Here is a 22,882-nt window from a genome sequence, read left to right as displayed (position 1 = left end):
CGCTCGCAGCTGAAAATGTCCGACTAGATTTTCTCAACCAAGTCTGATTGTGATTTTTCAGGTTATGGACATCCCTGACGCACGACATTACACCTTGTTTTGTTTATTTCTTGGTCTACATACAGAGTGAAAATTTAATTTGGGAATATTATCCAAATTGTCTGCACGGAATATTAAATCAACCAGTGGTCAAGTTCAGTTTTGGTCGCTGAGTTGAATTAAATAGTGAATAAAGTGCACATAAGTGTTAACCTTCGTGTTCATCTTTCACATTAGAAATAGCAAAATTGTCAATAAGATTTGAGGGTTAATCCGACTTAATTCTTGGTTCACCAAATCATCCTGTCAATATGACAGGGTAGATACAGATCGAGGACCAGAATACCAGCAGTAGTTTTTGTTTTTGAAGATGTTGGTTCTGTCGGAATATATATACATTTTTTTTGGTAGCAAATATTTTACCTTAATCATATTGAGATTTGAAGGATCACTTCAACTTTGAAAATAATAGTAAATAAATAATAATAATAACTAATAAGATGTATTGGCCAATCTTCAGTTACGAGTCCTTGACAACCCTTTAAAACATCTCTGGATCCAGATGGAACTCCAACATACCACAAAAATGTGATCATATGTTGCTTGTCTTATAATCAACTGCTCTTGTAAATCTAATTGAAGTACGTATCAAGTCATTTTACTAACAGATGAACGACAACAACCACAATTTATTATTATTATTAATTTTTTTTGTTATGACCAAACAACTTTTTTTTTTTTTCTGAGAATTTAAAGGATCAAAGAATGATGTTTTTAATTTAATGGAGAATATTTACTTTGCGTTACATGATTGTTCAGCATTGGTTTTGTAATAAAAGCATCATTAATACAATACAATTGTTTTCATTTTAACACTGATTATCAATGAACACTTTTCTTTTATTCAGGTCTGTCATAGAAATACCATTATAATTATTATATTATTATTTATTATATTATTATTATTATTATAGTATCTATTTTTTTTAATAAATATAAAATATAGATTATACTGTATTTTATCAGCATTTTTATAACAATTTTTCTACATTTTGAAGGAACAGAAAAATATATGAATATATATATGTTGGTTGTATTTATGTTATCATCATTATCATTACAATTACAATTAAGAAGTTGTGAATAGGGAAAATAAATAAATAAATTCTAATTTTTTTTTAACATGGTTAAAGGTAGGAGAATCGTATAATCCTTTTTTGGAATGGTAGAAAAGAGAAAATTATGTGAAATAACATTATGATGGCGGATTATATAATTTAGAATACAAGAAATGTCATGAAGGTTAGTTATTGAGTTTCAAAGTACTACTAAGTTTGGCCTTCAGGATACATATTTTTGCAGTTCGGAGACTCATCAAAGCTCCGAGCCTTATTTCCAGACTGATTTATCATCTACAGCTGAGCTCCATTTATCTGGCGTCTCCTGATTCCTGGCTGTGATTTTTTTGGTTATTTGCAACAGCAACAAGGCTGGTCTGTTGCTATGGACAGTTGTAGCATCTCACAGTAAAGCCCCGTGCATTTTTGGCTCGGTCCCTGCAGTAAAAAAGCAGCGAGGACAAGCTAAATATAAAAGTGCGTGTAAGATTTCAAACAGTGTGGAGTGGTCAGTGCCGAGAGAGAGTCCAGGCAAGAACACTGACTCCGTCTGTGCAGCCGTGATGGATGACTCGCGCGCCGCGACCTCAGCAACACGCACTTTCCGACGGTGACACCGCTGGAGGCCAGCTCTTTCTGGAAGTCCACCACCACTCATTTAAGTTCCAGGAAGAAAAAAAAAAAGTCCTCATAAACCGTCAGACAGAGCAGAGTGTGAATGTTGGACGCAGGAAAATGAAACTCTTGCCAGAGCAAACCCATGACGTGGGCGTCTTTGTTCGAGTCCTTCTGCTAAAGAAAATACACGCAGCCTCCAGTCTTAGAAGTGGTATTTTATTGCTTTTTTAAACTTTTACTATCAAAACACTAGCGCTTTTGTTGCGAGGTCAATCTGTGTTTGCAATTACGTGGAGGGGATGTGTAGGCCATGATGTCATCCAGCATGTTCCCGCGGCAGAGATTCATCCATGATGGTCTGTCTAGTGTCTCCTTATCAGAAGATGTTGCAGCTGTGACAGTAGTTCTTCAATAGACCATTGAGACGATCCAACACGTCACTTTGTGTTTTTATAAGACCAAAAAAATCCAATTATGGTTTCAGGAAATTAATTTTCCTCAAGCAACAGATGATATTAATGTTTGTCTGGAAAGATAATACAAGCAGTTTCATTTGAATTTGATTTTAATTGAATATATACAAATAATAAATGCATGCAAACACATGTATCTAGCAATGACTGATGGTGCAGGGGTCAGTGTCACTAAAGGGGTTCAGATAAGTGTAGATGAGGCGAACAGAGGAAGAAAAAAAATATTCTTGGTACTCAGTAGTCGTAGTTCAGAGTGAGGGCAGCAGTGCAAACATCAGATCATGGGTGACTGGAGAGGAGAGGTTGCTGACTGATGGAAGAGGGCTGTTGAACTTCAAGTGATTTTTTTTTGTTAGAATGGATTTTCCCCTGTAATCAAGGCGAGATGATCTTACCTTCCTCAACACTGACTGAGAAAGGAAATACGTGCATTTTTGCCTTAAGATGGATTAATTAAGGGAAAATGCAAAGTAAGTGCCTTTCTTAGACCAGGGTCACAAAGCACTTCAATCAATCAAAAACAATACACAGTTAAAATACATACTTTTAAAAGGTTAAGATAACGTAGAGATAGAAACAGCAGCCCCAAGAAAGTTAAAAAAAAACCTGCACAAATAAATAGGCCTTAAGATGCTTCTTGATGGAGTCAGTAGACAGCATCAAAAGCAGAGGGAGCGGAAGATCTTTCCAAAGCTTAGGAGCAGAGTTTTAAGGATTGGAAAAATGTGAGTTCTTCTACTAGAGCAGGTCAGAACTTTTTTGTATTAACTGCAGTCGAGACAGCTCTTTTTTTTTTTTAGACACAAAAATAAACTGTTACAATAGTCTAAACGCAGTGACACAAAAGCACTGATTATAAGATCCAGATTGTGTTGTGACAACATTTTCCTAAATTTAGAGATTTTCCTCAGTTGAAGGAAACTGAAAGGAGCAAACTAAATTAGAGTATCTATAAAATGGAAGAAAAATCGAAAAGAAAATTATCATGGAAAAGGTTAAACTAGAAACACATTCAAAGAACAAAAACAGAGCTGATGACGTCTCATGATACACTGTGAAATTAGTTCATACCCAATGGCCTCTCAAAAGTTGACCTGAGGTGAAACCTCGGATAAGAAGTGAACTTCTTCCTAGATCTCTACACAGTCCAGTTGACTCCCTTTCGAACCATTTGGATAACCATGACCTGGATGAATGAGAACCTATATAGACTCATCAATATATTGTTATTAAGAATAATTAACAATGCTATTACTAATAATGAGACAACAAAAGTCACTTACAAAAAATAAAGGTGTGTAAACACACCAGTAAACAGAGACCCCAACCTAACAAGGCGATAGCATTTACCACACAAACATGCTTTTTCTAGTTTTTTGCAAATGCATCCTTCAAAGTCTCCGTGGATCCAGATGAACAGTACACCGCTCTATCATTTTTGTCCTATCATCATTTCTCACTGTTTCTTTTTAATTGAAGAATAACATTTCATGTTGTTTAGCTAACAGACAAATAACACCCTACTACTATTGACCAACTCATATTAGTGAAAAACCTTTTTTTTTAAGTTTGTCCTTCTCTCTCGACCACTGGTGACGATGTATTGAGGTCTAACTGCAAGTTCACAAACACACGTTTTGGCAAATATGTCCACTGATCCCAAAACAGCTGTGAAAAACACTTAAAACAAGTTGAAGTTGAAATGGTCGTTTTACAACTTTGTGATTACAGGCGTGAGCAGCCTGGGCATCTGGTTGAAAACAAGGAACGCGAGTGCGGTTCTCTGCCTTCAAGTAGAACCACTGAAGTGTAGAGAGACGTCTCTTTTTGTTTGGACGTCAAGAACATCAGCGGCTACCAAAGGAATTACACGTCTCATATATTTTGTTATAAACAATGTTTAAACATGTAACACAACAATCTTGTATTATTGCTTTAGCAGAAACAGAGGGGCTGTTTATTTCTAGAATGGCCTTGGGCGCTTCGCTAACTGTGGTGGGCTGCATCTGTGGCGTGAGAAAGTCCTCCTTTACAGCCTGTTCTCCACACATAGATTGGGACTCTGTGTAACAACCGGAGAAGGATTGACAATTACCTGTCGGCGAAAGCAGTAAATCTCCCCTGAACGATTAGTGAACAACTGCTGCGCGTCACTAATGGTTCACACTCAATACCCTGAGGGGGCGGAAACTTGCTGCTGCTGCCAGAATATTGGTTTGTGCCAGGAGCTCTTGTCGCTAACCAACCACAGGATAATGTGTCCAAGGAAGAATGATTTCTTACCCTACTGTGACTGCTACTTTTATTCTAAGGACAGTCTCAAAGCAGATTAATATAATGTTTTTGTTGTGTGTGTTGTGCTGCAAAATATCATATTTCTAAATATAATTACCCCCTCATATTTACACCTTGATGATTAGACGTTTACATCAAAGATGGGGAGCAACAGGGCTCAATCCTTGGCCATTTATCATTATTTTCGATTATTACACATTAACTAATAATTAAACTAATATTTACTATTAAAAAAGCCTCCTAGATGAAGTAAGTCTCTCTTGCTAAGTCAAACTCGTTGCTTGATGTGTGCACATACAATTAAAAAAGCCGGTGATAACAAGAGAAGGCAGTTTTCTTTTTTACCAAGTGTGTATTTGATTTGCTGGTAAATGGAAAATGGTGAATTGTATCCACAGGGGGGCAGCATATTCCCGGCCTCTATTTCACACAACTTCATTGACCTGTCATTGGTCAAAAACTTTAGACCGAAGATTTTCAAAGCCATTCCATTGATGTACAATTTTGCTAAGGTCTAAACTACTTTGTTGTGACCAATCACTATTGGGTACACTTCTTCAGTTTTTAAGTTTGATTCTTTCGTTATTTGGTCATTTTATGTATTATAATATTTTTTATTGATCTATAAACTATTTATCTTGGTACTCTTTTCCATTGACTTGACTTTAAGTGTACTTTGTAAGTGATAATGATAAATGTATACTGATAAATAAAACATATACCCATCTGTCATCATAAATATTATTTAATTTTCCCTCTTTATTTATACTTCAACATTTCCTGTGTTTCCCCACTCAATGTTCGTTTTCTTGATAGATTTGGTGGTGTAGTCAGGACTGCAGACTTTTCGTCTAAGTATCTTTTTGCCTTGGCTAGTGCATCCCTTGATCTTCTTCTATACGGCCCCTGATCCTAATCTAATTGTTCCTAGTGTAGAGAGACTTGCTGTTGGTTCTGACAGAAAGACTGGAAAGCAATGGAATTGTGTTGCTTTGTTTTCGTTTTTACACAATTCCAAGTAAAAAAAAAAATTTGATCTTACCTGTCTGTATCTCAATGAACATTGTGCACAAGAAATTCGGGGCAACAGTTTCCCAGATTGTTTGAAAAAACAACCTGAATTATGCCAAAAAATAATACTGACAGAACTCAACAAAGGCAGTAACAAAAGTATCAAGTTCTGGGGCCTTTTTTTGGAATGTTGTTACTGTAAGTTTGCTCTCTCACAGGCATTACATCTCTCTGTTGCAAAAATAAATACACAGCTTTCTATAGTTTTTGTTTCATAATTAATCTTGCACAGCATAAGTGAGCTTCCCTTAACTAGAGTCAGAAAACGATCCTCAACCATCAGCCTCATAATCTGCCGGCTTGTGGGGCTTTAGTGGGAAACAGCGGTTGGCTGAGCGTCAGGGAGGTAGGACGGATGAACTACTGTGGTGGATGAAGTCATCGTCTGTCCAACATTTAAACTGGAGCAGGCGCTCCAGCTCACACAACAGCTGCATTCCAGGCAAACATGTTCAGGTCGCATCAAAGCGTCTGTGGGCAAACATAGTGTTTCCTGTCTGCGTCGTGACAACAGGAGCACGATCGGTGGTTGGCGCTGACCTCAATGACATCACTTATTTGAAGTCTTTCTATTGATAAACTGTGATCTGAAATGTGTTGATATAACTGTTGGATGACCAGCACGTACATGTGCAGAACAAACCACACAAAATCTTGTGTAATATTCTTTTTTTTTCATCAGTTTCAGTCAAAATGAACTTGTCACACTCCTGCCCCAGATAAAGACAGCCAAGGAAGTAGTCGTAACTTCATATGTAAAAAAAACCATAATCCACACGTGCACTGGCCTACTTCCCTTGCATCTCAACATACGTGCAGATATCAGCGTTGCCATGGTGACGTGTAAATATTACCACATCTGTGCACGTGTGTTTTTCCTACGTGGTAAATACTCGCCGTGATTACATTTACAGCCAGAGGACGTATGGAAGGAAAGTGTATATATGTCGTCTGGAAATGCGCTTTATGACTCCGTTTCCACCCTCGAGAGAAATGTTGACTTCATTACAGGATTCAAGAGGCTTCACAATGGGTTGCCAGCGTCTTCAAGGTCACTCAGTCACGGTATGTTTCACTTTCACTTTCTGGCAGTGGAGTCAGTGAGATAGTTGACAGAAGGATTGACCTATTTCTAAGGTGACGGTTCTGCAGAGGTATGGACCTTAAATTACTATTATTTGCTTCCTTTCCTGCTGACCCTTCCTTATCACTTCGATTGCTTCCTGCTGTTGCTAAACTCCTCAACACTCCTTATCTTTAGGCCATGACCTCAGACTCAAGGTCTTACTGACCAAAATCTCACTTAAAACCCCCCCAGGTAGACTCTCACCTTGATCAGTATTGGACCGAACAGACGCTCTTGTCTCCATCTGTCTCCAACTGTCTGGCTTCACTTGCTCTTAAACTTGTGTTTTCTCTCACCGTCGCCTTCGCTGCTGTCAGTGGAGAGAGAAAAAAAAGATGTCTCGGGAATTCTTTATTGAGTGAAAACAACAAATGAACTTGTGTCAGGTTTTGTGGCACTGTGTCATATTAATGATCCTGGGACGTGACATCCCTATGGCAACAGCTGAAAACAAAAAATACAACCTTTAGCCGACAAGAGGCGTCATAACATTGTTTAAGAAATAACTTTTCTCCTGACAGCATAGATGATGGTGTGCGCTAATGGATGTCAAACATCTGTCTTGGCCTTTAAGGAGGCTTGGATGCTTGTTGTGAAGGTCAGTGCTGCCAGGGTTTGTAAGTAAGTTAGTAAGTAATTTATATTTGTAGAGCGCTTTTCCAGACCAGGGTCACAAGGCGCTTAAACAATCAAAATAATACTCTATATTAGCAGATTCTGATCCACAGACCTCAGAGCCCGAGCTGGGGTGTAGGGCTGGATCAGATCCACTAAGGAGGAGTCTGACCGTGAATAGATCTGAAAGTAAGAACCAGAATTTTAAAGTTGATTTGCAATAGTCAAGACGAGAAGACACAAATGTAACAGCAAAGAAATTAAACATCTTCCATAGTACATAACACCCAGATTCATATTCTCTAGAAGTTTCTGCTTCAAATATATATATATATAATTGTTTTTTAGACTGGATTTAGGGAATAGCAACTAGAGGACAACATTCTTTTTTAACGGGTCATATGCGTTTTTTTTATGGATTCTATGTAGCAGATTGCTACATCTACAGCCACAGCTGGGAACATGGATGCAAATATACCAAACATCCCCCATGACTCCCACCAAGATCACTCATATACAGCCAGGGAAGGCGAGGTAGATAAAAGTCTTGCTCAAAACCACTACAACAGTGAATGGTACAGAGCGAGTTTTCAAGCAGCAGTACTGCATTACTTACATTAGAACTTGCTACCACCTTGGTACCTGGGCAACTGTTGCCGCAACTGTTGTGACTAACTTGTGCAGAAGGACAGTAGAGGGAGGTGTTCTCAATGTTTGAGGCAGATGCTGATAAGAGTTGACAGGATAGGGTAGAATCTAGTAGAACATTTAATCAGTTCTTAGAGGTACAATGGGCTTGATCTATTGTAGATCAGAAGAGCTTGTTTCCTCATGGTGTTATGTATCAGTAACCTTCAAGATATGTCTAATGCAAAAAGCTGTTTTCTGGAAATAACTAAGTGTTGTCAAGGTGGAGATGAATAAGCAGCCGTATTGCTTATTGTTATTGTCATCATAGTTCTTTGTGTCGTAAAAAGAGTACTTAGAAACTTAAAACAGACTCTCAGAGGACCGAAGTAGAAAGCAGACAAAGTTACAAATTGTGTTACCTATTTGGTTGGACCAGAACTTTCACCTGAGCTTCACTAATAAATTGTACTTCTGTAGTTGTACGTCATGAATGAGTTTACAGGTGGAAAACTGCTTCAGGATGTTGACGAAAGGTGGAGGATTTGTCTTTGGAAACATTATGTGAGCAATTAAACATATTTTGTAATGGACTTCGGGTTTTGGTGAAAAGAACAAAAGGTTTTAGGTTTTCCATATTTATGTACATACTGTTTTGTAATCGATATGACATGAAAGGTTTGTGGCCAGGTTTACATAACTACTGCTAACAGGCCACACGTGCATGTAGTAAATATTATGGAACTGAATCTCAGCGGCAACATCATGGTACCACCAACCTGAAGTCCTACAGTTGGGTCCACTATGAGTGGACTCCACTAGCTACTCTCTGTGCTCTGAAATAAGTAGTTTCCAACATCTATCCTGTTGAGACTGTATGTCAAATGTTAACTTGGGGGTGCCTGCTACTCTGAAAAACAGGGCAGTGCTTCATGAAGCTGTTTAAGCTAGCTATACTAGCCCAGATTTCATAGAGGCAGCAGCTCTACTCTGAATCTCTTACAAATAATAAGCTTGATAAATGTACAGAACATTTATGTTTCCTGATAATGTTGTTGGTCAGACTTCCACCGGGACGTTGCTCATTAGCAAACAGGGTGTTTCTCTCAGTGGGGTGAGTCTATAAGGGATACGCCCGGTGGTAACATCAATGTTTTTTACAGTGAAGTGGAACATGCCTCGGGTCAGTTAGACACTGTACGTGGCTGAATCTTAACACGCCATCCTGCTGCGTCTTCTGAGAAGGGTTGCATCATTTTGCTGCTTCGGCAAGTTTCTTTCCATTCGTATTTCCAAATAGCTTCCTCATGACCCTTCTCCGGTTATTTTTAAGACTTCCCTCACGTTGTTTCAATCAACGTCTCATGCACAGAGTCAGAGAAGGTTTGAGTCGAAGGGGCTTCGGATTATTCTCAAGGTTTTTCAATTGTGAGAAAGTAGTGAGAGCTTTATGTCTCCTGGTTGGCAAGTTTTGAATCCTGACGCATTAATCGGAACTGGCGACTCATCGTCGATCAGAGGTGTTGACAGGTAAGAGCAACATCTGAGCTATGACCGCATCATACAAACAACAGCTTGTCAAACAAAAAACCATCTGGCGAATCAACAAACCTCCGCGTCACCTTGGTTTTCTCTTTCAACCGTCTCCAGGAAACCAGTAATTTATCGTTCTAATACTGGTGACTAACTGCTTTTATGTCTCAGTCTTATTGAACAAAAAAATGAATCTTGAGGTCAGTTTGGCTCGTGAGTCACGACCGTCTCATCCAGTTATGAATGACTTCCATGTGTAGAGTTAGTGTGCAAACCTCTGGTGTTCTACTGCAAAATGTTACGGTAAATCCTCCAGGAACACTCATCGTGTGTCATCTGGTGGTTTGTTGAGATTACTTCAGGAACACACTGTCATTTTGTGATCACACAAATGTGTTTTATCCTCTTCTTATGTTTGTTAATATCATACTGAGCATGTGCTTATTGTGTAGACTTGTTGGTCTGTGTGAGTTTATTTATGTTAGCGTCATAGTGTAGAAAAGAATGTATAGAACTGTGTATATACTTGTGATAAAGTATCATGAAACAGTTCCTTTTTTTAGTAAAAAGTAGACAGTGCCATCTAGTGACCTCTGAGAAAAAAATCTAGTTACATGAAGCTTCATCAACACTAGTATATATACGTGTATTATGATTTGTTTGTGCTTGATTGTGTGTTTTCTTCATCTTACATCAAGTATTTACATACAAGTGTGCTGGTGTTTATTTTGTTCTTCGTAGTTGTATGTTAAGACTTATTATGAAACTTTATTTTAGTGTTCATTTGATTGCCTGCTCCTGTTACATACGTGTGTGTTTTTGTATGTTTGTAAAGATTGACAGGGCACATGGTGGTGGTTAGCGTGACCGCCTCACAGTAAGAAGGTTGCAGGTTGGCTTCCAGGTTCGGGAGGGAGACAACTTGTGACCTTTCTGTGCGGCGTATGTCAGTGTATTTCCCCCCATTTGTGTGAATGATCTCAATACCTCAAGTTTTAATACAGGTATGTTGTTGTTTTATTTGTTATTGGCTTTGGTGTCATTGGATATCCATCAGTTTGTAGAGTGTACTGATGTACTGTGGTTGTTCTTTTTTGGATAGGTTTTTGTGTATTATTATGACACTAGTGTTTGTTTTAAAGGTTGTGTATTTTATGTGTATATGTAACATAAAAAGTATATGAAAAGGTTTTTCTATGTGTTTTTGTAAAGTAACCATTGGGTTGCATTGTATTCATTAGTGTGTTCTATTTTTATATCATTGTTTATTGAAATGTATTCTTTTTAATGTGTTTTTAAGTTTTGATTTCAGAACCTTACAATTGTATTTAGATGTTTTTATTTATTGTTAGTATGTGTTGTAGTGGGTTTTTTTGTTTTTGTTGTGTGTATTTGTTGTATTAACATGTGTGTTTGGTGTGAGTGTGTTGCTTTGTGTGACTGGTGTGGCTTAAAGTTAAGAATATTTGTATTAGTCTGTTTGTGTGACACATTGCTTTGTTTGTTGAGTCATCTGAGGATCTTGAGGAGAGAGAAAAAAAAAGTTATTTTTTAAAACTGTTTAATTCTTAACAAAATCTAAAATAGCAGATCCATCTTTCTTCACTTCACATCAACAGCACCAGTTTGACAGTAAAAACACTGAGTCCACTCCAACTCTGATCTCAGAGTCCAAACAGCCTGAAAACATTTTCCTTTTATTATATAAAAAAAAGCACCAGTGAAGTCAACAGTTTCCACACAAAGACACTTGTTTACATTCAAAACGTATTTACACGGTGAAATATAATGAGAGTAAAAAAAAAGAAAAACACAGATCGTAGAATGATGGAAAATCTTCAGGATTGTCAGGCGACATCATTCTTTTAAATAAATAAAAACAAAATAACCTTCTGTTGTTATTAGGAAACAAATTCTTCCAATCATAGAAAAACAAATATAGTTTGGTGTTAGCTTCAGTGCTTGTGTGACATGTTTTAGTTTGGATTGAATATTGTCCACAGACAGTCGTGTTTATCCGGTGAAGGATTTGAATCGTCTCTTGACTTGTGAGTCCGGGGGTCTCAGGATTGGTTTTGGGGTCTCAGTATGGATACGCAGCGATGGAGACGTAGATGATGAAGATGCTCTGGTGGGACGCTCGTCCCTGAGGAGAGGCAGTCGACGCCTGGACTTTGAGGCGCACCAGCCCGGGTCGGTCCAGAGCCCTCAGGGTGAAGATGATCCCCCGCCCGGCCTCGTCTCTGATCCCGAACACCCTGCCCAGCGTCCCTGTCTCGGACTCTTGCTCCAGGATGTGGAAGGAGGTCCGGTGTTGGAGGACCCCGGACTCGGAGAACGCGGAGAGGCGCACTACGTTGTGATTGGCTGGGATGGCGGAGGGGAGGGTGAGCAGCTTGTACTGCAGGAGTTGAGTGGAACCTCCGTTGTTGGCACAGTCCCGGGTACAGGGTCGGTAGCAGGTTCTGGAGGAGAGAGAGAGCAGGTCACTTGAGCAGACGTCCATCACAGCTGCAGGAGACTCACCCTGGAGTCCGGCCGCTCAGGTAGGAGGGAGGACAGGGCGTGTCCATGCACTGGTGGCCTCCTCTGGTGTTGAAGCACATCTGGTTGTGTCCACACTTGACGTTCTTCTCTACGCACTCGTCAACGTCTGAGGAGGAGAAGTTATTGTGGTGGTTCAAGGTTATGTTTGCTGATGCTCTCTTCCAACATCTGGATCATTTTAACATAAAACTCCAAACACTAATTGAGGATCAGTCCACACAAAAGCTCCTGTGTTTTGTGTTACTCTTTGTGTTGTCCAAGAAGGTCTTGTCCAGATGTGTGTGTGTGAGTGACAGTAAAATGGTTCCCAGCTTTAGTGTCTGATGTCATTCCTTCGTTGAAATAGATAAGAATGCTGCAGACCACAACAATATCTAGTCGCACACAGCTTTGACACGACTTACAACATTGCTGCTCAACTATCCAGCTCTATCCCTTTCTTTCCTTTGTTCCTTTTAGTCTATTTTTTTTTTCATTTTCATCTCCCTTTTATTCCTTCTTTTGTTCCATCTTGCTTTCCTTTTTTTCTCTATTAATTTCCTAATTTATCTTTCTTTCCTTTTGTTCTTTGTCTCTCCCTTTATTTCTATTCTGGCTTTCTTTCTGGCCTTCTTTCCTTTTCTCTTTATTCCTTTTCCCTTTCCATCCATCTCCATCAGGATCCATCCATCCATCTACCTACCAATCTACAAATACACACATCCATCCATCCATCCAATCAACCAACCAACCAACCAACCAACCAACCAACCATCCATCCATCCATCCATCCATCCATCCATCCATCCATCCATCCATCCATCCATCCATCCATCCATCCATCCATCCATCCATCCATCCATCCATCCATCCATCCATCCATCCATCCATCATCCATCCCTCCATCCATCCATCCATCCATCCATCCATCCATCCATCCATCCATCCATCCATCCATCCATCCATCCATCCATCCATCCATCCATCCCCTCCCTCCCTCCCTCCCTCCATCCCTCCCTCCCTCCCTCCCTCCATCCATCCATCCATCCATCCATCCATCCATCCATCCATCCATCCATCCATCCATCCATCCATCCATCCATCCATCCATCCATCCATCAATCCATCCATCCATCCATTCTTCCATCTATCCATCCAACCATTCATCCCCATCTGTATCCATTTATCCTTCTACCAATCCATCCATCCATCCATCCATCCATCCATCCATCCATCCATCCATCCATCCATCCATCCATCCATCCATCCATCCATCCATCCATCCATCCATCCATCCATCCATCCATCCATCCATCCATCCATCCATCCATCCATCCATCCATCCCCTCCCTCCCTCCCTCCCTCCCTCCCTCCCTCCCTCCCTCCCTCCCTCCCTCCCTCCCTCCCTCCATCCATCCATCCATCCATCCATCCATCCATCCATCCATCCATCCATCCATCCATCCATCCATCCATCCATCCATCCATCCATCCATCCATCCATCCATCAATCCATCCATCCATCCATTCTTCCATCTATCCATCCAACCATTCATCCCCATCTGTATCCATTTATCCTTCTACCAATCCATCCATCCATCCACCCATCCTGGAGTGAGTCAGAGTTCCTGATGGGTTAAGGGACTATTATTATTAAAATGATTACCTTTGCAGCTCCTGCCATTAGGCGACAGCTGGTAGCCTGCAGGACACGAACACTGGTAGCTGCCGAGCGTGTTTCGACACTCGTGTTGGCACGGCTTTCTGTGCAGACACTCGTCCACATCTAGGCATGAAGCGAAGAGAGTCAAGGGGATAGAAAAGGTGATGATTCTTCTGTCATTCTGCCGACCACTCACCCACACAGGTGCCGTCTCTGTTGGTGTATCCCGCGGGGCAGCTCTGCCTGGTGATGCGAGACACTCCGTGAGAGCGGGACAGAATGGGCCGGCCGATGGAGGACACCAGCTGTGGGCGAAGTCTGGCTCTGACTCTGGTCCCGTTGGTGAAGGTCTGCGCCCTCTCTAACCCTGCACACGAGCGGCCGTCCCCGAGCAGCACGGTGCCCGGCGGACAAAGGCACCTGAAGCTGCCTGGCACGTTGCGGCACTGGAAGGCACAAGGGCTCGGCAGCTGCTGACATTCGTCAACGTCTGAGCGAGTGAAACAAAAGCAGGATTAGGACTCGGCTGTCTGTGTGTGGTCTCCACTTGTGAGGCTTGTGTGGGAAAAGGAAGAAGAGAAAGTCGTACCCAGACAAGGGAGGCCGACTCCCTGAGAGCGGTACCCTCGAGGGCACACACACCCGTAACCTCCGATTGTGTTCTGACAGATTTGAGTGTAGCGGCACATGTGGCTCCCGTCCTGACACTCGTCAATATCTGAAAACACACAATCCTCAGTCCAGATTACTCTTGTTATGGTTCACCAGCAGATTCAAACAGATTTGCTTGTCACTAGGTTGCTAGTTACTTTAACTCTAAATAAATCAATGTTGTTACAAGGAAATATTCATCAATTGACAGTGTTCAAAGTCTTTTATGTCACATTTTTTGGCTTTTTTAAAAATAAAGATAGAATGTAATAGTAATAGAATAGATATGAATTAATTAATATCTGGTAATAAATACTCTAATGAATCTGCGTTCATCTAAAAAAGATTAAAAACAATGTTAGGAGTATTCTTTTCCATTTAAATGTTTTTCTTTATTTAAGTTATTTATGGTTTTAAACAGACTTGTTATAATTATTTCAACAGTGTCGCTGTGTTGTTTAGTTTCCACCAGCAGGGCTAAATATTGCTGTGTTCTTTTGTCTAAATCATTAGAAAATTAAAAAAAAATAAAAACAGGTCTATATAAATTAATTAAGTAAAAAACGATCTCAAAAAGACAACAGAAACAGAACAAGCATTTTAATTCGAAGCAATACAATAAAAAAACATTACCTTAATTAATACATAACAATTAATCGCATAATTTGACATATCCACTTGTGGAATAATGTAGGGTGTCAAATTATGCGATTACGGTAAGGTAAATAAAGTTTTACCTTACCGTAATCGCATAATTTGACACCCTACATTATTCCACAAGTGGATATCCCTAACGGTATACTTTTTTCTCCTTAAAGAGTATAAACCCTTGCTCAAAGGACCCAGAGTGAACCAGCAACTCCAGCAGCCCCACCTGAGCCAACAAGATGCATTCAGTTTCCCAGTAATAAAGAAATAACTATTCTTTGGTCGTATTATGTAACAGACAAAGTATAAAATAGGACAATTATAAATAATGACAGCAGTGAAGGTAATTAATAGTCTAAATAAATGTGTCATTTCTATTAAACGTGAGCAGCTGTCTGCACATAAAGAACACTCTCCCATAAACTCTCCTTCTTCCTCTATAAAAGCATCTTTGTTACACCAGTGAAATTTCTTCCCTCTTAACCCAATTAATGAATCCGTTGTAAAAGTCATTGGCTCAGAGCAACCACACCGAGCTGCTCCGTGCCTCTCAGCAATCCGAGCAGATTTCCTGTGAAATCCAACGTGTTGTTCCTCAACATAAAGTGCAGTGTGGGCGAGGAGGTGGAGGCCGACACGAGTATCCCCTACATAAACAAACCTTTGCTATCACAGGCAGGAACTCATCAGTGAAAGTACACACTCGTGCTCGGACCGACAAAACTCCCACCTATTCGGTGATGAGAAACAAGTGAGAGGGAATGAAGGCAGCACTCACCCACACAGGATCCGCTCTCTGACTTGGTCATGCCGGCGGGGCAGCTGTCGAAGCACTGGTACCCTCCATCGGTGTTGCGGCACTGCTGGTGAGCCGGGCACACACTTCTCAAGCACTCGTTGATGTCTGTGGGTGCAGCAGATGTTCTTTTTAATCAGGTTAAATCCTTTTTAACACTCAAGCGTTATATTCATATTAAAATAGAGATTATTGTGTTTAATTGTCCATAATGGAGTGTTTATTATAACAAATGAGCACCAGGTGGTGATATAAAACTTTCTTTGGTGAGTTTCCTGCAAAACTATTTTAACAAATTCAGCCATTTCTAACGGATGAAGCTTCATGAAGTTGTATCATTTCTCCACTAGTCCCCTAGATGTCACTCTCTGTATGAATTTTAAATAATACCATTTCCATTTCAAAATCAGACCTAAACTTCTAGTCCATTTCCAACCATAATATTGAACATTTAAAATGATAATTTACATTAATTTGACTATAAGAATTCAGATTTTGTACTATTTTTGTCAAAAGTATAATTGAATATATCAAAAAGATGATATATTCCTGTCCAGGCGTTTTACACACAACCCACTTACCATTGATCTGGCTGTAACAAGGACAGAGAGCATTTGACATCACTCTTAAAGGAGCCAAGGTCTCAAGCAGACAAGTTGCCACAAAGTTGTATTCGCTATTTAGAGATGGGTTCAGATAACTTTACCTCACTACCCTGTAGCACTTCCTAGAAAGAGAAACCTTTATCATAATGGTTATGTTCTGATATGGAGACGAACAAATTGATCCTGAGTTATAAACTGTATTTTCCAGCCAGGATAGGTGAACACAGTGCTATCGTCATTCTGAGGTAAAGATTTACCTGCAGAAAAATTATATTCTCATAATTATACATTTTGCAAAAACAAATCACTTCTTATTTAACCAATTTCTAACCAATTCTAAAAACATGAACACTGAGAATTACCAGAATGGATGGGAAGGGAGGAGATCCTCATGTCAGTCAAAATATTCTTTACTTTTCACCCAAAGGTATAGATGATACAATACTTGATAAGTTTTTCTAATATTAGGTAGAAGAGTTTTTAAGTTATAACTGCATATATACTCAAATAAAATCAAAGAGAAAGTCAATTAAATGTACTTTTTCCAACAGCCATTGTGACAAACATCTCATGTTTCCTGTTTGCTTTCTTTTATTATGTTGTGGTCTTTTTGTAAATTGGGCAAGAAGTATGAAAGGCTGGAGTGATTAAATAACGACTTTTCCCTCTTTTTAAGGAGCTCTGCAAACAGGAAAGAAGTCGCCAGATCATTGATACTCCTGACCAGAGACCAGCCAAGTTTTTTGATTGCAGTCGTGTTCCATGTTTTCCGTTGAGTTCTCTCTGGACTGTTCTCTGAAGTTTTTCCTTACACAAGTTATTCTCACAGTAGTTCCTGAGTTTATGATATTTATTTCTTTTTTTGTCTTTGTGGAGAACGTTTTGGACTTTTTCCTTTGTGAATTTGTATGTATTAAAGGGAAACTAATGTGAAAACTCTCCTGACTCACTCATGTTTCAATGTTAAAGTCTTCCTCTCCAAAATGCAGTAAGTCTCTCATAGTGACCATGTGTTGAACTTATTTCTTAAAAAAGTTCTCCCCCGTCTGAAATCTTGGCAAATGAGAGGTTACGAGAGCAGAATCCATTATAACATTATAATGGTTTCACTCCTCCTCCAGCCAGCTGTAAGCACACCCTGCTTTGTTTATAAAAAGAGTCTCTTGGCGGGGGAGACTTCCAGGATTGATAACTCGCGGTGACAACCCTCAATGCTTTACCAATAACAGAGTGGGTGTGGTTATGGTAAACAAGATATAATCTCCAGAAGTATTTTAGTGGGCGGGGCTTAAGCACATTTTCTAATGTAAATATTTAAATGAAAAGAGAGTTTTGTGCAAACAGACACATAAATACAATAGAGGTTCAAGATCTATTTCAAATAATAAGTAAATTAACACATTATTTGCCCTTTAAAGAATTAAATAGCAGAGCAAATTTAACTATTACAAAATAAAACATGTCACACAACAGTTAAATATCCTGTTCTACTTTCAATCCTTTACCAGAGCAGCATTTCAATTTTGTTAAAAAAGGTTACCTATAAAAACTGGTAGCAGATCTTTTTTAAATGTACTAAAGTGCACTATTCCATTTGAATTTTGGCTTAACCCTTTGATTTCTCAGGGTCAAGGTAACCCCGAAGGCCCGAAAACAAATGTATTTGACACTGAGATAACACGTGGGTTATTTGCACTAATGTGTAAATATATTAAGTACTTTTCACCTCAGGAATGAAACTATTTTAAGTAATAATAGAAACTAATAGAAATCAGAGCTACATTATTTAAATAAAAGTACTTAATGTTGATGTGACTCCAATGTAATTGTTCAAATCGACCAATTTTCATCATGTTGGTTTCACTTGAATAATCTAAATTCTCCATGACTATCTGGAGGCCGACTGACCGATGCAGCGATGTCCAGACAGCTGGTAGCCGGGGTGGCACACACAGCGATACGAGCCGAGGGTGTTCAGACACTGATGCTGGCACGGAGAGAGAGCCGACTCCTGGCACTCGTCCACGTCTGCAACATAAAAGTTCCATGTTATGTACAAGGTTATCGCTCTTTCTCTTGTGACCACGGCATAGTCGCCGGCGTACCTTCGCAGCTGGTTCCCGTGATGCTGGGTTTGAATCCCGGTCCACACTTGGCCTGGCAGCGGTATGTGCCCAACGTGTTGACGCACTGTTGGTTGTAGTGGCACATGTGCGAGCCCTGAGCGCACTCGTCGATATCTGCAGAAGAAATGGCAGCATCTGTGACACGTTTTTTCCACGGACAACGGCCAGCGTTGCTCATAAAAACCTCCGGCTTGTTTCCCCTCACCTTGGCACGTGTTGCTCTCCGTGGTGATGGTGAATCCAGAGGGACAGGCGCAGGAAAATCCTCCCATGATGTTGTTGCACGCGTGAGAGCAGGGCGACTCAAGAGCACATTCGTCTTCATCTTAAAAAAAAACACGACAGTGAGGAAGTTTCAAGAGATAATTGGGGGGCTTGAGATAAATGAGGTGGAGCAACATACCAGCGCAGTATGAAGCCTCGTCCAGGACGAAACCTTTAGGGCACGTCTCTTCATAACCGTCTGCAGATAGTAAAGTTTACAGTCAAGTCGTGAGGAGAGGACGGGAGGAATGGTCTCAGACCTGGCACGAGGAGGTTGGCGGTGATGTGGAAGTCCAGCGTGAGAGTGAACATGTTGTAGGCACTGTCGGTGCCTGACACTTTGAGCAGCTGCAGCAGAGGTCCCTGGCGATTCTCCTGGCCCTCGTAAATGATGGTGTGGTTGCAGCGCAGCACCATGGGGGCCCCTCCTCTCTGGTGGTTCTGGGATGACCACGAGTACAGCTGACCTCGGCCCGTTTGCAAATAGGATTCCTCGTAATCCTGCAAGACAGAAGAATCTTAACATTGTTTTATACAGTATTTTGTAGTTATAGCAAACTTAAAGCATCTCTTCTATGTGCGATGCTGTATAGAAATGATTTGTTGGTTCAAAATAATTTTGTCTTGTCCAATAAACGAAAACATGATTAAACCTGCACATTTATTTCTTAATCACTTGAAAACCTTTGGTACTACAATATAAAAAAAAATTAAGGATCCTTAAATATTAAATTTAATCAGTCAGTCAAGAGTCTCTTAATGTATTATTTGATAAACTAGTGAGTGATTTTTACACTGTGATAGTTATTTTTGGAATTATACAGCACTGAGTTGGGTACGTGTATTTTCAACTAAAAAAAAAAAAAAAAAAATTATTTTATTTATAGTGCACTTTATATTCTAATAAAGAATCCCAAAGTGCTACGGAAGCATGGAGTTTAAAATATAACAGCAACAATATCAGTTGATAGATAAGTAAGTAAGTAAGTAAGTAATTTTTATTTTATAGCGCTTTTCCAGACCAGGGTCACAAAGCGCTTAAACAATCAAAACAATACTCAATAAAGTATATACTTTAAAGATCAAGATAAAACTGATAACACAACAGGAGTTCCAGAAAATCAAGGAAAAGCCTTAACAAATAGAAACGTATTTAGATGTTTCTTAAAGGTAATAAAAACAATCATAGATCAAATGATTTTATTTAAAAAAAAATAAGGTTTTTAGACACTTTTTAAAACAGTCAGTTGACAGTGGAGTCCTTGGAGTTTATCAATTTGTTTCAAAAGTTTGCATATTTTGGTTCTGAGTTTCTACATTTGATTTAAGAGATCATTTAGATTCTGAGTTCACTATAACAAAAAAAAGGATTGCATTGTAAATGTAATTTGGTTTAGCAGAACTGACTGAAGGTTTTCCATATGTTGCTCAAGCAGCATGATGTGCCAAGTCTTCAAAGGAAACTTGTTATTGTTTATGAAGACACATCAACATCGGCAGATGTGGACTCACCTGGAGGCTGAGATGGGACGTGGATAATGAAGGAGGGACATATCCGTTTATGACTATGTCAATTTGGAGAACTCCTTCAGGATCCAGACCTCTCGCCACATGAGTCAAACGAAGAATCTCCCCTGGAGGAGAGACAAAAAAGATGAGATCATTTGGCTGATCAATGAAAAAATAAGTTTTCTGAATCTACAGTTGGTGTAGCTCGCCACCTTCTGGTTGAGAAAATCATTACAGCAACTCATTTTTGTTTAATATTGAATCAAGTCATTCATCATCATTTCTACAGTAATGACGCTGATGTTCAAATACCTGTTTCAAACTCGAGCTGAGATTCCTGTCTGAACTGGCCCTGAGTGAAGGAGTAGCCATTTTTGGTCGCTTGGTTCTGCAGCACCGTGGTCCAGTAGATGGGAGCGAACACAGACACCAGGGCCCGCAGCAAAGGACCTGGAACATCAGTGAGAGATGCATGATGTTGACTCGGCAATCTATTGTTTTTTTGGTGAGTGCAAATGTGTCCACACTCACCCACAGTTGGGGGGATGTTGTCCAGACGGGCCTGCACAGTGCTGCACCCGTCCTCCACTCTGTCGGTGATGTTGGCCTCCAGGTAAGAGACGCCAAACTCCCGGTCGTTCACCATTCCGATCAGACTTCCTCTGGTTCTGCGTGGAGTCTCTCCTGCATCAGGATCACGGTTAATACTTCTTTAAACACATCTGAACACTATATCTCTCACCTGGACACAGTCCTCCGTGACACTTCCGTGAGGCAACGCTGGGTCCACTGCAGGCTCGTCCACCGTTGGATGGTTCTGGATGGTTACAGACTCGTATGCGCTCCTGGAATCCTGGTCCACAAGTGCTGCTGCAGGGACCCCAGTCCTCCCAGTTCGAGTACCCTCCATTTACTGCAGAGGGGAAACAATGTTCAGAGGAAAATCTTTATTAATTGATGTTAATTTGTTTGTTTTTTCCAGTAAATTTGTATTTATTTTCATCTAGCAATGGGGCAGGTATAAAAAAATAAACAGATTTTATGTGTTTTTATTCAGTTTATATCCTTATATAAACTTTACACTATATAACCTAGTTAACAAAGTTTATATCTTCTTTTTAAACTTTTAAAAAGTACAGTAGTGAAGATAAAGATATTAATAGCATGGCTAGAAAAAATAGCAATTTGATTACGTACAAACAATGTAATGCTGTTTTTAAGTGTTTTTAGCAACAGGAAATGGAACAAATAAGGTTTAAGATAATATTAGAGATTCTGGTAAGAGACTGCTAGATCAGCAGGACTACCAAACTAGGTAACAACTTCTTAGCTACTGTGTCATTGGTTCTCCTCGCTAAGAAAAGTATTTCTCTTTAATATTGAAATTGCTTTGTTGTCTACCCCCTGAGGTTAATAAATATTTGTAAATTAATATTTGTTTTCATTATTCATGATCAGGCCTCATAAACAAATCTTTATCTTGAAAGTATTGGGATGACAAGCAAAATCCTTGATTCATTAAATCTTCAAACAACTGGGTAAATTGTTTCAGAGTTTCATTGTCATGTACAAAACAAATGTGCAAATAGTCATAAATTAAAACTCACTTTGAACCTTGAGAGTTATGGTCCTCTCGGCTGTTCCAGCTTCACTCTCGGCCACGCACTGGTACTCGCCTTCGTCTGCACCCTGGATGCAAAAGAAGAAAGATGTTGTCTTGTTTGTGTGTTTAATGAATATCTCGGCTAATGAAGGACAATCATCAATGCTTGTGAATCAGGGAGTAGACGCTTCAGCTGGCGTCAGGATGGGGATGAACAGCTCTGAGTCTGTGAGAAAGTCTCAGCTGTGAGATTTGCAATTACAGCAGCAGATGGGAACCTAACCAGGTTACATTCTAAGAAAAGCTCAGCAGTCTGGGAACATCAAACTCCCGTCTCCCTCTCAGGATAATGTTGTTAGCTTCCCTCAATGAGACTCCTCAAATCCGATTAAGCGACAGGACAGCGCCGCACTGTTCTCTGTGGTCCTGGATCAAGATGGAACTTGTTAGCGCTTCAAGGAATCCCATACTTACAGTCATGCTGTAAATGACTAAAGAGCCATTATGGAGAACTTGAGTCCGCAAAGATCGGAGAAACGGTTTTCCATTGCGTAGCCATCGGAGGACCGGGCTCGGGTCTCCGTGGACCGGACAGTCAAGCACCGCAGAACTTCCTTGGAGGACCGTCTGCGTCGTGTGGGCTTCACCTTTGAGGACGGGAGGCTCTGAAGACATTATAAAGTTTATGAGCTTAGAACTGAAAAAAACAAGTATTGGCTGTAAAAACAAAAATAGGGATGTTACTTAAATATATGTATTTTGTGTGTTTTGTCTTTAGGCTAATCATTTTCTATGTTAACTTTTATTCTCCAATCTTATATTGTTTTTCAAAAAACTTAAGCTGACAATATTGTAAGCCCAGAGAAGTTGATTTACGCTGAGTCTGGTTCTGCTCGAAGTTTCTGCCTTCTAAAAGGAAGTTTTTCCTCGCCACCGCCTCACTGTGATTCACTCATTGTTGAGTCGCTGGGATTTG

The 22,882-nt window shown here is 39.9% G+C and overlaps 1 protein-coding gene across 1 annotated transcript in view; it reads right to left on the bottom strand.

Moving 5' to 3' along the window:
• Nucleotides 1-11,196: 11,196 nt before the first annotated feature.
• The window catches only part of hmcn2 (hemicentin 2), a 55,015-nt gene continuing 43,329 nt past the window's right edge, over nt 11,197-22,882 (bottom strand). Inside the window, exons 65-81 of the mRNA XM_087795990.1 lie at nt 22,381-22,571; nt 21,911-21,992; nt 21,046-21,216; nt 20,835-20,987; nt 20,616-20,753; nt 20,307-20,428; nt 19,055-19,295; nt 18,934-18,993; nt 18,736-18,855; nt 18,510-18,644; nt 18,313-18,432; nt 15,782-15,907; nt 14,294-14,422; nt 13,901-14,194; nt 13,708-13,827; nt 12,042-12,168; nt 11,197-11,980 (exon numbers count right to left, since the gene is read on the bottom strand). Of these exons, the coding sequence (XP_087652116.1) occupies nt 11,599-11,980; nt 12,042-12,168; nt 13,708-13,827; nt 13,901-14,194; nt 14,294-14,422; nt 15,782-15,907; nt 18,313-18,432; nt 18,510-18,644; nt 18,736-18,855; nt 18,934-18,993; nt 19,055-19,295; nt 20,307-20,428; nt 20,616-20,753; nt 20,835-20,987; nt 21,046-21,216; nt 21,911-21,992; nt 22,381-22,571 (2,711 nt within the window). The 3' untranslated portion in view covers nt 11,197-11,598. The remainder of the gene's footprint in view (nt 11,981-12,041; nt 12,169-13,707; nt 13,828-13,900; nt 14,195-14,293; nt 14,423-15,781; nt 15,908-18,312; nt 18,433-18,509; nt 18,645-18,735; nt 18,856-18,933; nt 18,994-19,054; nt 19,296-20,306; nt 20,429-20,615; nt 20,754-20,834; nt 20,988-21,045; nt 21,217-21,910; nt 21,993-22,380; nt 22,572-22,882) is intronic.

This window comes from Callionymus lyra, chromosome 1 (assembly GCF_982586985.1).
Source record: "Callionymus lyra chromosome 1, fCalLyr1.hap1.1, whole genome shotgun sequence".
NCBI classification, from domain to species: Eukaryota; Metazoa; Chordata; class Actinopteri; order Syngnathiformes; family Callionymidae; genus Callionymus; species Callionymus lyra.
Note: the sequence above shows the minus strand (reverse complement) of the source record. Positions and strands in the feature narration are given on the sequence as shown.